Here is a 15,006-nt window from a genome sequence, read left to right as displayed (position 1 = left end):
CAACGGTAACACTTTAGAACAGGGCCTACGAATAAGACATAAGTACCCTGTAATTACGTGCAATTTGCAGGCAACAAGTTGGGCTTTTTGCACGAAACAATGAAACAATTAGATTGTAAGACCTGTGACTAAGGTGTGAGTACCCTGTAATTTGCTGGTAAACAGTCAGGAAAATCTAAAACACCCTAGGAAATGTGTTCATCAATACTCAATACTTACTTTATTAGTCTTTCTTTAGTCACCTAAATACAATAAAAATAATACAAAAATTAAAATTTACATGTATTAACAGATTTTGTATTTATAAGAATATTTTATTCAAACAACACCTTTCTCAGCTTGTTTATGTTGTTTTACATGAAGTAATTCATCGTGAAGCACCGTGAAGTAGGAGCTAAACTTTATAAAATATATTTACTGAATAAGTACTTATTCAGGAAGTACTTACTCATGAAGTAGTGCATATGTACTGTAGTACTTAAAATTATACATTGATAAACGCTTTTCTCCATTTCTTACACTTTTGCAGGGATATAAATACTGCAGTACTTGGGATTTACTTACTAGGGTACTTAAAATTACTTACAATACAATTTGCATTGTACTGTACCAATGTGCACCAAGTTGCACGTAATTACAGGGTACTTGCACCTTAGTCGCTGGTCTTACAGTGTAATTGTTTCATTGTTTTCTGCAAAAACCTGACTTGATAAATTGCACGTAATTACAGGGTACTTACACTTTATTCACTCCATAATAAGCCCCGAGCCCCGGAAAGTACAGGGTACTTGCGGTGTAATTGTGTCATTGTTTCCTACAACAACCTGACTTGTTGCCTGCAAATTGTACGTAATTAGAGGGTACATACACCTGATTTGCAGTTCGTGTTATAATAACTACAGACTACATCAGACTAGCTCCTGAAATATTAAAATTATTTTACCATCATTCAGGAATTCATTGGATATGCCATCAAAGTTTCCACACAGTCCACATGTCTGGGTCCGATATTTCTCATCTATTTCAATCTGTGAAGATAATCAAATATACAACAGGTAACTGGCAAATTCACAAGACAGGACAATATTAATTAAAAATCCAATAATCCAATGGTTATTCTTTCCTTGTACTCTCTTAAGAGGTTAAAATAGGACATTCACATGACAATTTGTCTGCACTTTGAGATCATCTGAATGGCAGGATCTAAACAATGATTTGTGACCTCAAAAGATTTAGAAAGCTAGTATAAATCATGCAAGGGAGTACTGCAAGTAAATTCTTAAAAGTGTTTTGGTTTGAGCAGTGTTTTATTGGTAGCAACTCAAGGTTCAGAGTATCTTGCCCAAGGACACTTTGGCATGCAGACTGGAGGAGCCATGGCTCAAGTCAATAACCTTCCACGAGGTAGTGCAGGTAGGCAATCTGCACTACCTTCTGAGCCACAGGTCCTAATTTGAGGTTTGGCAGCTTTTTTTAGTAGATAAAGGCGAATGGCTTAAACATGAATTGAGCAGCGATTTGGGGAAGGCCTCGGAGGGGACTGGCTACAGCTCCCAGGCCTGGCAGATCCCCATATATTAATGAGAAGTGAAGACGTAAAAGAATTGAAAAGGGGTAGGGAGGGTAGGGCATGAAAACGAAAACAAACAGCTTGTAGAACTAAGGGGTCATATATAGATAAGAACCGGAAGGGGTGTGTTTGGAGGCGGGTGCCTGCTCCTCAAATCCAGATAATTTATCTCCAAATAAAATGTAGCTGACCAAAAAAGTCAGGTCAGCCAATCAGCCAACTTTGTATATGTAAGGGTAGGCTTCATACATCAAGGGAGTCGTCCAGGTTCCAGATTGCCTTTATTCCCAGATTAGCTTCAACAGAGATACTAGATGCGGTCCCTTTGACAGTCACTCCTGATTTACTGAACGGCAGAGATTCCCTGGTGCAAACAAAGAGTGATATTTTTAAAATGAATGTAAAAATTAAAACAAATTTTCATTACCCGTGTACTACTGCTCTTTACTTATACAAATCAGTCATTAACAGACCAGACAGACCCTTAACCCCAGTGCCACAGAATATTACTAGGGCTATTTGGAGCATATGAAAGCACAAGATAGTGTCCTATGGAGGGATATTGTGGGTTTTCAGGTTGCAGCAGGTGCTTACATTTAGGTTGAGTGCTGCTGTCATTAAAGCAGAATAAATCTCATATTAAGATATGGTACAATGCTGAAAATGTAAACAGATACAACTGGAACTACGTTGATTATTGGACTTTGACCTCTGGACCCCACTGAATATATAGTAGTTAAAGTTACTGAAATATTCTTGGAAAAAGTCGGTATAGTTGATAGGTCTTTCCTGAACTTACATCTTGCCATTGACAAGGACAGAGTTGTTAGAGAGCTCCACCTCAGAACCTTGCAGCATCATGATGATTTTGCTGATTGTGGGGATGTTGTTAACTAAGCGCCGCCGCATCTGGATATTAAAGTTTTCATAGCTGCCCTTGCATTGCATTGCAAGGACATGGTTACAACTCGAATTCAATTGGAAGAGATCTCCATCAAAAGTCTTGAAGTGATAGTATCCCCAAGTTGTGCACACTCGGCCAATGTGGGATGCATCAACTATAAAATTAATAAATCAATAAATTACAAATTATTTTTGAGAAATCTTTTCAAATTGACATGAAGATCTGAAGAAAAAGCAGCCATATTGGACATTTGCAAATTTACCTGAAGTTATGGTCAGTGTGTTTTTAGAAGGACCAGTGATCACTGTCGTAAACAGAAAAAAAAATGGTGTTCACTAATTTAGATGTAGGAAATTAGAAATTTCACAGGATAATAGTATCAACTGACAGTTCACTGATATTAAACTCAATAACATGCTCAAACCTTAACTGCTGTAGATATTCCAAATCCGTATATACTCTTTATCACCAGAAATGGCTTCATTAGATTTAACCAAGATTATCTGCAGCAAACTGCATTACAAATTCTAATTAATACGCCTTAATTAGCTGAAATGTTGAAGCTATGAAATAAATTCTATATAAACCAACCCAAACATGATATAATGCATCTAAATTCACATGATGAATTAGGATTCACATGAATGATTAAAGTAAATATGACTCTATGACCTCTTCCCAATATCTTATAGCACTTCCATTGAGTGTGAAATTATAAAGAGTTTCCAGCACATCATTTACCATTCTGAGTAAGTGAGTCGACTATCAGCGTCAGATAGATGAGCCATAATATCAATTCAAGCCCTTTGGCCACCATGTTGGTCAGGAGGACTAACACTACAGACGATAGGATTCACCTGGGGAACAAGCTCCTTTATAATGCGCCTCTGAAGGTGGAGCTACATTGCATCATATTTCATATTGAAGTAAATCATCAAGTATGTTTACTCAGCAAACATCATTCCCACCACTATGTTGAGCAGCTTCTTCACTCTATATACCTCTGACTAACTATATAACAAACAGGAGGTTCTGATGTTTACAGTCCTGCCATTGCTTGACTTTCAGTGCACTAAAACTTGAACAAGCCAGAAAACAGAGGGGAAACCGAATTGGTCCAAAGATTTAAATAGGTTATCTGTACCCCAAAAAATAATCTGGTACTGAAAAAGTCAGTCCTGACATGAAACAAGATTTCCTCAAAATGTTTTCAAACTATTACTTAACCTGAATGAGGTATTTTAGTAAGTTAAACTAAGCTGAACAGCACCTGGAATACAGTACAATCCTAATCTCTAAAACAGAATATACATTCTGAACTTTTTTAGAAGTAGGAGCATTCTTGCTAATACAACTGTTTTTGGAATATCTGTAGATAAGAAAAGTTAATTACTGGCTGGTATATTGCAGAGTGTCATGCACTTTGACATCATACACAGTTCGGTCCATATCGTTCAAAAATGACCCATTTTAGTCATTTTTGTCTCTGTACACAACAGAGGAGTTGAATCAGACAAATAGAGATATGATTAAAGTGCAGACCTTAATTCAAGTTAAGGTTATTCAAGAATTATTTGGAGAGATGAAATCAACAGTAGGAAGAATAAACTATGGAAAAGAAAAAGCACAGCTCATAATCCTAAGTATACCACATCAGTTTTCAAACATAGTGGAGGTAAAATTAAGGCACAGACATGTGGAACTGCCAGTGGAACTGGCAGGTCTTTACTGATAATTTCAGTGCTGATAGAAGTAGGAGGGTGAATTCTGTGTATACTTTTCGCTCAGATTCAGCCAAATGCTCCAAGACCGATTGGGCAGTGCTTCGTAGTGCAAAATATATTCCCAACATATATTCCAAAAGTAACCCAAAAGTTCTTAAGGCAAATAAATAAGATATGCTTCAACAGAAAATGCAGAGAGATGAGTTCTTTATGGTACTTTCTGCACTAGCGTGTTCAAGTAAACATTTAGCCCAGCTAACTGTGGAAGATAAAGGCAAATCCTTAGATAGTCATGAAAACTAGAAGGCTAAACCACATTTTGTTTTATGATAAATCAGTATACACAGTTTTGTGATGGATATACAACATGTCAACTGACCCCTGGACAGCTGGTTATACTTTGTTCACATACTGGCTGATTCATGATTTAATTCATCCTATATAAAGGTTGATCTGTCTAAAACAGGTCATAAAACAACAGAACACAGATCAAAAATACAGGTTTCTTCAAGAAAAAGAGTCAGATGTAATGGTTGCTGTTTTAATAGTAATAATTGTATTTTTTTGTTTGTTTGTTTTTTTGTTTTTTTTGCTGTGTTGAGGGCAGCAGTTGCCAATTTATATTTAGACCAGTGATGCTGTTCGCTTTGTACTGGCTAGGGCTTGGAATGCTGTTCTGATGGCTCATGTAATATCTGCTTAGATGTTGTTCATTTCAGTTGGTTAAATCCACAAATAGCAGTGAACCTCATAACAGCAGAAGCATCAGTCACCTGATCACATGCTGAAAAAAAAAAAAATCTACAGTAGCACATACATTGTAAGCAGGGTGGGATTTCTCAGGTGGAGGAATATCTGGTGTAGAACTCCAGCGTAGCTCACTTTGAAATAAGTCACAATTTGTGTTCATTTTATATTTTTGCTGTCAACCTAATTAAATATTGTTTTAATGACCTTGGAAGTTTTAATAGCCTATTAAGCCTGCTGAATTTTACCATGGAATTTTTAAAGTAATTTTATCACCCACAAGTTTCTGAATAACAACTTTTTATGGTAACAAATAATAGCAAACCTAACTATGTTGCATTTTCACTATTTTATTATCAGTGGGTTATTCACTTTGCAAGATATCTCAATATCCAGCGGTCCACACCCATCACTTACAAAAAGGTAACACAATACAGCATATAACATTGTTCAGGTGTAAACATGACGAGTGTTGCTCTAAGGAGAAGAAGGATTTTGGACTTGTGTTAATGTGGGAACCCTGCGTAAATAAGTGACATTGACTCAACTAACCCAGTCCAGGATATGCATCCTGTGGTCTATTTTTAACAAACTCACTTTCTTTTACTAACTAGAGTGTGTAGGTTGTGTCAGTAGAGACGGTATAATTAAGAGTTCACATGTTGTTGCATTTAGAGAATTCCTGAGCATCTATCCTTTTTTTATTGTAATTTCAGATTATTTAGATTTTTTCTTGATAATTTTGACAGTCATTGTGATCATCTTTGAGATCCTTTTACTTTTTCTTTCTATAAGGTCAGCCAGACATGAATATATTGACAACAACACCCTGTTTTTGTGTAGCTTATCTGCGTTGACAATTTAATTACTGTTCGGACTACTAATTTGTTATTATCAGGATGTCCCAAAAATTCCCTGAAAAGCCTTCAGTTAATCCAAAATGCTGCAGCAAGAGTACTGACAGGGACTAGAAAGAAAGACCATATTTCTCCTATATTGGCTTGCCTTCATCGGCCCCCTGTTAAATCCAGAACTGAATTCAAAATCCTGCTCCTCACATACAAGGTGTTGAATAATCAGGCTCCATCTTATGTTAATGACCTTATAGTACCATATCACCCCATTAGAGCACTTCACTCTCAGAATGTGGGCTTACTTGTTGTTCCTAGAGTATTTAAAAGTAGAATGGGAGGTGTAGAGCCTTCAGTTTTCAGGCCCCTCTTCTATGGAACCAGCTTCCAGTTTGGAAGACACTAACTCTACTTTTAAGATTGGGCTTAAAACCTTCCTGTTTGCTAAAGCATATAGTTAGAGCTGGATCAGGTGACCCTGAATCCTCCCTTAGTTGTGCTCCCATTCCCATGATGCATTGACTGTTTCTTCTTTAGTCATCTTTCTCACTCTTTATGTGTTAATAGACCTCTCTGCATTGAATCATACTTGTTATTAATCTCTGTGTCTCTTCCACAGCTTGTCTTTTATCCTGTTTTCCTTCTCTCACCCCAACTGGTCACAGTAGATGGCCGCCCCTCCCTGAGCCTGGTTTTGCTGGAGGTTTTTTTTCCTGTTAAAAGGGAGTTTTTCCTTCCCACTGTTGCCAAAGTGCTTGCTCATAAGGGGTCATATGATTGTTGGGTTTTTCTCTGTATGTATATTGTAAGGTAGGGTCTACCTTACAAGGTAGGGTAGGGTCTACCTTACAATATAAAGTGCCTTGAGGTCACTGTTGTTATGATTTGGTGCTGACTTGAATTGAAGATTGAATTGGGACTTGAATGACCTGAGGTGCTGCCCAAAGGGCAGCGGGTCAAACAGGTGGTGAGCATGGTGCAATGGGTCACCTGTGATGCCCTGGGATGTCGGGGAGGTGTGGCCTCAAACCGAGCAAAGAAAGTATTCAGTGCCTCTGCTAGTGTGAGGCTTACCTTTGAAGTTGGAGAGGGCTTGGATGCCTCTCCACACCTGGTTGGGGTTGTTGTCTGTGTAGAAGCCCTCTATCTTCCTCTTATAGGCCGCCTTGGTCTGTTTGATGCCCCTCCTCAGGTTGGTCCTGGCAGAAAACTGGTCCTCAGCCTGAAGGCTGAGTTTCGAGTTCTGATGAAAGCCTGTACTTCACTTGTCATCCAAGCTTTCCATTTTGAAAAAACCTGGATCGTTTTGGTCACTGTCACATTCTCTACACAGCATTTCATTTAGAAAAGGACAGACTGAGTAAAGGTCTCCAGGTCCTGCTGTTCCAAGATGGACCAATCTGTCAGATCAAAACAGTCCTGTAGCTGGAGGAGAGCATCATCTGGCTATCCCAAAAAGTATATTTTGTTCATCTGGACATAGCGGTTTCAATAGGAAAAACATTTTCAGCACTTATCCAAGTGACTTCTCAAGTCTCATATGGCCATGTTTTAACAACACGGGTGCTTGGAAGGTTTGGAAGTTTGTTTCCTGAAGGGAGTATAGGCAGGGATGAGGAGCAGAGAGAGGTGGTCAGATTCGCTTTGTCAAGCTTTCTTGATGTTACACATGGTCCAGGGTCCTGTCCCTCCTTGTAGGAAACTTAATCTTCTTGATGTTACTCATGGTCCAGTGTCCTGTCCCTCCTTGCATGAAACTTAACGTGCTGGTGGAATTTGGGGAGTACAGATTTCAAACATGCCCTATTGAAGTTCCCAGCAACAATATGGATGCTCTCTGGGTGTTCTCTCTGCTGTGTGCTGATGACTAGTTGGAGGTGGTTGAGTGCTGAGCTAATGTTAGCATCGAGGGGGATGTAAACACTGTCCTGGCAGTGTAGGGTCTAGCCCGGTAACGCCACTGAGGCATCTCAGATTTATGGATGGAGCCAGGATTCAATTACAATCAGTAGACAGCACTCCCAGACTAAACTATTGTAGTAAATGTCTGATTGTAGCTCCTTCATTTTGTTTGTGAGGGATCTGACTTTGGTGAAGAAGATCAGTGTCCATGATACACTTTACTTTAACATTCATGTTTTTATTTAGTAAACTGACTGATTCTTATATAGTGCTATTCTACTCGACGTGAGCACTCAGACCCATGATCCTGAAGTTCATCTTTTTGATAGATGATCTTCGGCATACCCCCACAACACCAGCAACATTTTATTGACAATCTGACAAATTACACTGATGATTTACATAACATCACCTTCAAACTATTGCTTTATAAAAGATGGCTTTAAAGAATTGCAAAGTAGTTTAAAATTTAAGATTATGAAATAATTATTGATGTAGCCTTTTATAGATGGACTTTGCACTCTGTTTGCATCTTAGTATGGTCAGTCATGATAATTTGCCTTCACTGAAGTGTCAAGTTGGACAAATATTAAATTGAGTAAACATCCTTATTTATCAAGATGATGAATACCTGTCTATTCCACCCTGTCTGTGAAAGATCTAACTTGGAGGGTGTGTACTGGATACTGTCTTGCCTCATCTTGGTTTTTCCACTGGGACTACTGATGAGGATTTATGTGTTCTTAGTACACACTGTGTACCTCTCTCTGCTTCCAGAGACTGTGTTTGGCTTTGCTGTTATTACAATGTATTTCATAAGTCCTGCTCAAATACTCCAAGTCAGGAAGTAAACCGAAAGCAGGATGTGGCCTGTGCACAAACACACACAGACACACACACACGTTAATTTGTTTTATATACTTGAATAACAAGTACAAAAGATCATTTTGTCCTCATAAATGTCATAGACACACTACTTTACATTTCATTCTCTTACAAGAAGAATGAGACATTACACCTTGCAAACAGTACAAACCACACTCTGTTGGGTAGAATGTTCACTGAATGTTGTCATAGCCATCCTGGTAAAGATCAAAATTATTCAGAAAACGTTAGAGCGACTTAAAGGGGGAGTAGAACTTTAATAGGATTGTGAATTTATAAAGCAGAGAAGAAAATTGTAAATAGTAAATTGATTGGTCCTTTTATCGTGATTTTCTACTCTACCTGACCAATTCAAATCACCTTGTACAGCTTACCCTTTCATCTATGCTTTTTCAAAATGGAAAGACAACCTAACAAAAATTTTGACACAGATTTACAATCACTGGTATTTTTTAATGTCTAGCGGTGGTTGAAAAGCAGCTCCAAAATGAAATCTGTGCTAACTAGGGACATCACTAGAGTTGAGGATTTTGCATGCTCAAATCGACTGAAGTATCAGTACCCAGTGATAGTTTTGTCAGTACCTATTTTGAAATTGTAGTTTCAAATGATGAAATCTTACAAAAAAGTCCATATTGAAATGAAAAACTTGGTCCTGGGTCATTTGACCCAGCGTTTTGAGTTTTCTTGTGTTTTTGTCATTTTGTGTTATGATTTATGGGTACGTTTGTTTAGTTAGTCTTGAGTTTATTCCTATATTGCCTATATTGTTCTGTTTAGCTCCTGCTGTTTCCCCAGCCCATCATGTCTCCTCTCTCTCCCTCGTGCTCCCTCACTCCCTTTTCTTCACTCCTATATCATGTTCCCCTATTTCCTGTTTTATTGTGAAGGTCTTGTGTTTCCATGTTTGATGTGTCTAGATGTGTTTCCCTTGTGGCGTCATGTTAATTCATGTCAGCTGTGCTCCTCGTGTGTTCCCACTTCCTTCATTATCTTCCTGTGTATTTATATCCTCATAAATGTCACATCTCCCTCCAGCGTCAAACCCTACTTCACCCTCTAATGAAGCCTGGGCAAAAGAACTGCATTGTATTAAATGTTCTCACCCAGGGGTCACCACACGTACGCAGTGTTGGGCAAGTTACTTTGAAAAAGTAATTAATTATAGTTACTAGTTACTTCTTCAAAAAAGTAACTGGGTTAGTAACTGAGTTACAAGATTCTAAAAGTAATTAATTACTTGAAAAGTAACTATTGCGTTACTTTAAAAAAAAAAAAAGTTTAACCCTCTGGGGTCCAGGGTATAATTGGCCATTTTTAACTACTTTTGATTTTACCTCTACATTTCACCTTTAAAAACTATTTACTTTGCCTTGTTTGGTATCATTCTTTTCAGCACAACCTCGCGTGTCTGAATTTACAGTTATGTTTTCATTTTGACATACTGTATTAACACAACTGATCTAAAATCAGACAAAAAACATAAAATCAGAGCAGAAAAAGTTATATTTTTTACAGTCAGAGTCAGAGAGACTTTATTTATCCCCAAGGGGCAATTAAGATACATGCCTTGCCGACCGTACATACAATACACAAACATCACATTGGGGAGACAGGTCAGGCAGGGAGCACTGGCCGGTCAACCGCAAGAGCAGCGACCCGGAACCAAAACAATGGAAAATGCACAACATGAGGAAAGACGAGGAGAAAAAAGAATTCCCCCAGACTGAGCTCCAACAGGGAGATCAGTGTGAGAACAGAAAAAAACACCTCAGTACATAGCACAACAACAACATGGAAGACATAAGCTTCGAAGGCATTTGGAGGGGTTGCGGGGGGGTAGGGGGGTAGGTCTGTGTCAGTGTACATGCATGTGTGTGCTTGTCTGTGTGTGTGTGTGTTCCATGTTCAGCCGCGAGAAATTGTCCCTTCACTCGGTTAGGCAAAAGTCAACAATCTTCGGTCAATGCGGGTGGCCTTGAATGAGGAGGGAGAAAGTCACAACACAGTCTTGTTATCTAAGGGAGAATTTTGTTATTACCGTCAGCTTTTGCCTTGAGCATCCAGCTGGCACCAGGGGGGCCGAATGAGATGAAGATGGTAGTTGTTTTGGTTAGTGCGAACAAACTGCATCCAATTTTACAGTTGGTCTAATGTCCGTCGCTGGTCACCAGGTCTCCCAATTCCCGTTCTTCTTCTCCAAGATGTTATCCATATTGCGTTCAATAAACACAGTCTGAGTACTCACAGCCCTGCCCATCCTCTATCATGTCAGCCAGCCTTGTGGGATTTTGAACAGCTGTAGCCGCTTCTTGTTCTTCGATAAGCCAGGTCCGAGCCAGCTCCAATCAGCCAGAACTCTGTTGTTGTGGTTCCGAATTGGTAGATGTCGTTCAATGTCCTCCATCGAGAGTGTCGCCAGACACACGACGCAACCGACCATCGAGTATCCGGCAGCAAACGTCTCCGCAGGACAATCGGGCTCTCCCAAGCCCAGGAGTTTGTCAGTTTCGTTAAGGGACCAGTTGATCAAATCCATAATTCTTCTTTAGGTTTTTAGAGAACAAGTCTGGGAGACTCTCTTACGGTTAGAGAATAAACAAGACTGTTCTCTCTTACAACCACAATCATGTTTAATGAATCATATTTCATAACTTTAAATGCAAATACAAATTGTCAGTTTTAAACTCATATGCACAAGTTTTGCAAACAAAGTTATTGCAGCCATTACCATTACCCTTTTTTTTATAACCATTTCCCAAACATTTACCCATTTTATAACCATTTCAAACTATTTACATAACAATCTATTTACATAACAATCAGGTGTTCTGCATTCAATAAGATGCGACACAAATTATTTGTGCCACTCCAAAAATTTCTGTCCACTATAAAGGAGAACATCACAAGCCTGATACCTGCAGGTCTGACAGCAGGAGATGTATCACTCCTGTTTTCTACCTGGAGACAGCAGTCACCTCATTGTTCTGACACACAACACAAAACAATCCACAACACTACACACTAACTACACAAGACAGCAGACTAACTACACACTCCAAACATGATAAACATCACAATTCTCTCACATCTCAAAACTCGGTCTCTCTCTCGTACTGCTGTCTTTCTCTCTCTCTCTCTCTCTCTCGCCGTCACTCCTACTTCTCCCTCTTCCTAAACAACCAAATGTCATGTTGCCATATCATTTTTGATTGGTCGACATGGTGCATTTTTCCACCAACACGAAAGGCCTGCTCTTTGTTTTGTTTTGTTTTATTTTTTGGTCATAAGCAGAGAGTGCTTGCTAGCGCTGTCCTTAGACAGTAAACGTGATGAAACTATTCAGGAAAAAACACATATATTGTTTATCGTGACTCGTTTACTTTTTACGTGGCCTATCAACACAATTTAAAAACTGGTATATAGCACCTTGTTGCTTTGTCATCTTGAAGTGGTCATGTCATTGGCTTACCACGACTACTTTATTCTTCCTCAGTCAAACAGCAGCACTCATGAGATTGTTTTGCCCCCTAGCTACAGGTGTTGTGCCAAAAAGTGATCGTCTGTCAGAAAGTGATTGCCGTCCGCGGGCAGCTGCTGAAAGCTGTAGCGCCAAAATTACTTACATAGACAGCTACTTCCGTGTAACTGATATAAGATGCGGTAAGCTGAACACAGTTTCAGCCATCTGTTGAAAAATAGTAACGCGACCGCACCACATTTTCTTGTTAGTAACGTCTACTTCGTCGTTGTAACGATAGAAGTAGTAATTAGTTAGATTACTCGTTACTAAAAAAAGTAACACTGTTAGTAATGCCGTTACTTGTAACGCCGTTATTCCCATCACTGCACATACGTGCCCAAGGCGCGTCTGGGTCGCCCCAGGGGAACGAGATGCTGCCAGACCCAGGCCAGCCTCCTAGCGGCCTCCCCCAGGATCGCTGTCACCAGGCTGATGTGGAGAAGCTCGAGTCACTACCGGCAGCTCGTGCACCCAGCAGGGAGTCAGGAAACCCCGGGGTGGGAGGACGTTTCACTGAGGCATCCCTCCCCCATTTGCAAAATGTGCTTCACCCGCATGATGCCCTCCAGATGGTGCAATGCACTGTAGGGCACATGGAAGATATGGACTCCAGAGTGCCCTGGAATACTCCACAAAAGACTAAAGTTAACTTTAACTCAGTGACAGTCGGCGCCACCCTGGACACAGGGGTTCTCTGTTTGCTGTGCGAGCCGATCTTGTTCAGGTGAACACTTTGTATCCCAGCAGGACCCACCATTGGATGGGTCCACTGCCAGTTGATCTGTTGGGTGAGGGTAACGCCATTATGGTGCTTGATATATTAGAGCCCTCGCGGAGGCTAAAGCTGCAGAGGCAAATCTGCAGAGGCAAAAATAATCATTGGTTGACCTCCTTGAACAATTCAGGCATATGTTCGATGGTCATTTGGGTCACACGTCTCTAACCTTCTGGGGTCCAGGGTAATTGGCCGTTTTTGACTACTTTTGATTTGACCTCTATATTTCACCTTTAGAAACTGTTTATCTTGCCTTGTTTGGTATCATTCTTTTCAGCACAACCTCACAAATCACTCATTTTGACATACTGTATTAACACAATTTATCTAAATTCAGACAAAACACATAAAATCCGAGTAGAAAAAAGTTATATTTTTTACTGTAAAAACCACAAATATGTTTAACAAATCATTTTCATAACTTGAAATGCAGATAGAAATTGTACATTTTAAAAAATTATGCACAAGTTTTGCAAACAACAAAGTAAAATGGTACTATTCACCTAAAAATGCAGCCAAGGCTTCAGCTGTTTTTTATATAACCATTTAAAACTATTTACAGAACAATCAGGTGTTCTGCATCAAATAAGGCACTCAAATTATTCATGCAACTCCAAAAAATAGTTTCTGTCCACTATAAGACAGAGGAGAACATCACAGCCCTAAACCCTGCAGGTCTGACAGCAGGAGGTGTATTACTTCTCTCGTTTCTAGCTGGAGACAGCATTTACACTGCAGTCTGTGTTTGGTGGCTTTTTTGCACCAACTGTGACATTCAGCAGTATAACTGACACACAAAAGAAAATAACATCTACACTACACACTAACTACACTAACTACACACTAACTATAGACTCCTAATACGCTACACATCACAAATCTCTCACATCTCAAAACTCGTTCTCTCTCTTTCTTTGGCTCGCTCGCTGGCATCACTTCTAAAACTTCCCCCTCTTCCTAAACAACCAAATGCCACATTTTGTTATATAATTTTTTGACTGGTCGACATGATATACTTTAACACCAATAGGGAAGACAGGGGTGTTTTTTCTTTTTTTTCTTTTTTGCTCGCAAGCGGAGAGTGTTTGCTGTCCGTAGAAAACGCAGATTTTACCCGCTGTAAATACCAGTGTTTTATTCAGAAAAAAACATTGTGTGTATTTTATATCATAACACTGGTTTTAGGTGGCCTGTCAACACAATTTAAAAACTGGTATATAGTTTGAAATCCGGACTTTCAACAGAAGTTGAAATGGAGACTCTGCATCTTGTTGCTATTTCATCTTAAAGTGATTGTGTGATTTTGACGCACCGGCACGTCCCTCAACCCCAGAGGGTTAAAGGAGCATGTGATCGACATGAGAGATGTGAGGCCTATTAAAACATACTGCACCTCGCCAGCAAAAAACAACTCATTGAAGAACAGGTACAGAAGATGCTGAAAGACAGCATAATCGCACCCTCCAAAAGCCCCTGGGTCAAGTCCATTGTGATCGTTAACAGGCTGGGTGCAGACCCACAGTTCTATGTTGACTTTAGGGGGCTGAACCAGGTAACACATACGGACTCATATCCCTTACCACGAGTCAACGAGTCTCTCAACTTTCTAGTGAGAGGTCAATTCATTTCAACATTGGACCTGGCTAAGGTTACTGGCAGGTGCCAGTCTCAGAAGAATCGTGCTCCATACAGCCTTCGTTTCACACTGCAGGCTTTTTCAGTTTTGCGTGCTCCCTTTTGGCCTCTGCAATGCACCAGGCACTTTTCAGAGGCTAATGAAAAATGTCCTTATGGGCCGTATTTACAAGTTGTGTGCAATTTATCTGGAAGACATTGTGGTCTTTTCTCCTACCTTTAAGCAGCACCTGATGGACCTACAGAAGGTCCTTAAGAGACTTAGGTTAGCGGGCCTCTTGTTGAAGCTTAAGAAATGCCAGTTCTGCCTAAAGGAACCTTCTTTCCTGGGCTGCTGTTTCACCCCAGATGGCATCGATCAGACGGCTAGTCTAACGTCACTGCAAAGCTGGCACCCCTTGTTGACGGGCCCCCTCCGAATTACTCAGAAGTCCGGGTGATGATGCAGAGTCTTCCACATTGTGAACATTCAGTCCTACACCACCTTTGG

At 39.9% G+C, this 15,006-nt stretch overlaps 1 protein-coding gene across 1 annotated transcript in view; it reads right to left on the bottom strand.

Moving 5' to 3' along the window:
- The window catches only part of LOC116331546 (mucin-5AC-like), a 49,793-nt gene extending 38,671 nt beyond the window's left edge, over positions 1 to 11,122 (bottom strand). The window contains exons 1-5 of the mRNA XM_039614345.1: positions 10,943 to 11,122; positions 6,871 to 7,018; positions 2,370 to 2,628; positions 1,820 to 1,934; positions 944 to 1,028 (exon numbers count right to left, since the gene is read on the bottom strand). Of these exons, the coding sequence (XP_039470279.1) occupies positions 944 to 1,028; positions 1,820 to 1,934; positions 2,370 to 2,628; positions 6,871 to 7,018; positions 10,943 to 11,122 (787 nt within the window). The remainder of the gene's footprint in view (positions 1 to 943; positions 1,029 to 1,819; positions 1,935 to 2,369; positions 2,629 to 6,870; positions 7,019 to 10,942) is intronic.
- Positions 11,123 to 15,006: the final 3,884 nt, after the last annotated feature.

Source organism: Oreochromis aureus, linkage group 1 (genome assembly GCF_013358895.1).
Source record: "Oreochromis aureus strain Israel breed Guangdong linkage group 1, ZZ_aureus, whole genome shotgun sequence".
NCBI classification, from domain to species: Eukaryota; Metazoa; Chordata; class Actinopteri; order Cichliformes; family Cichlidae; genus Oreochromis; species Oreochromis aureus.
Note: the sequence above shows the minus strand (reverse complement) of the source record. Positions and strands in the feature narration are given on the sequence as shown.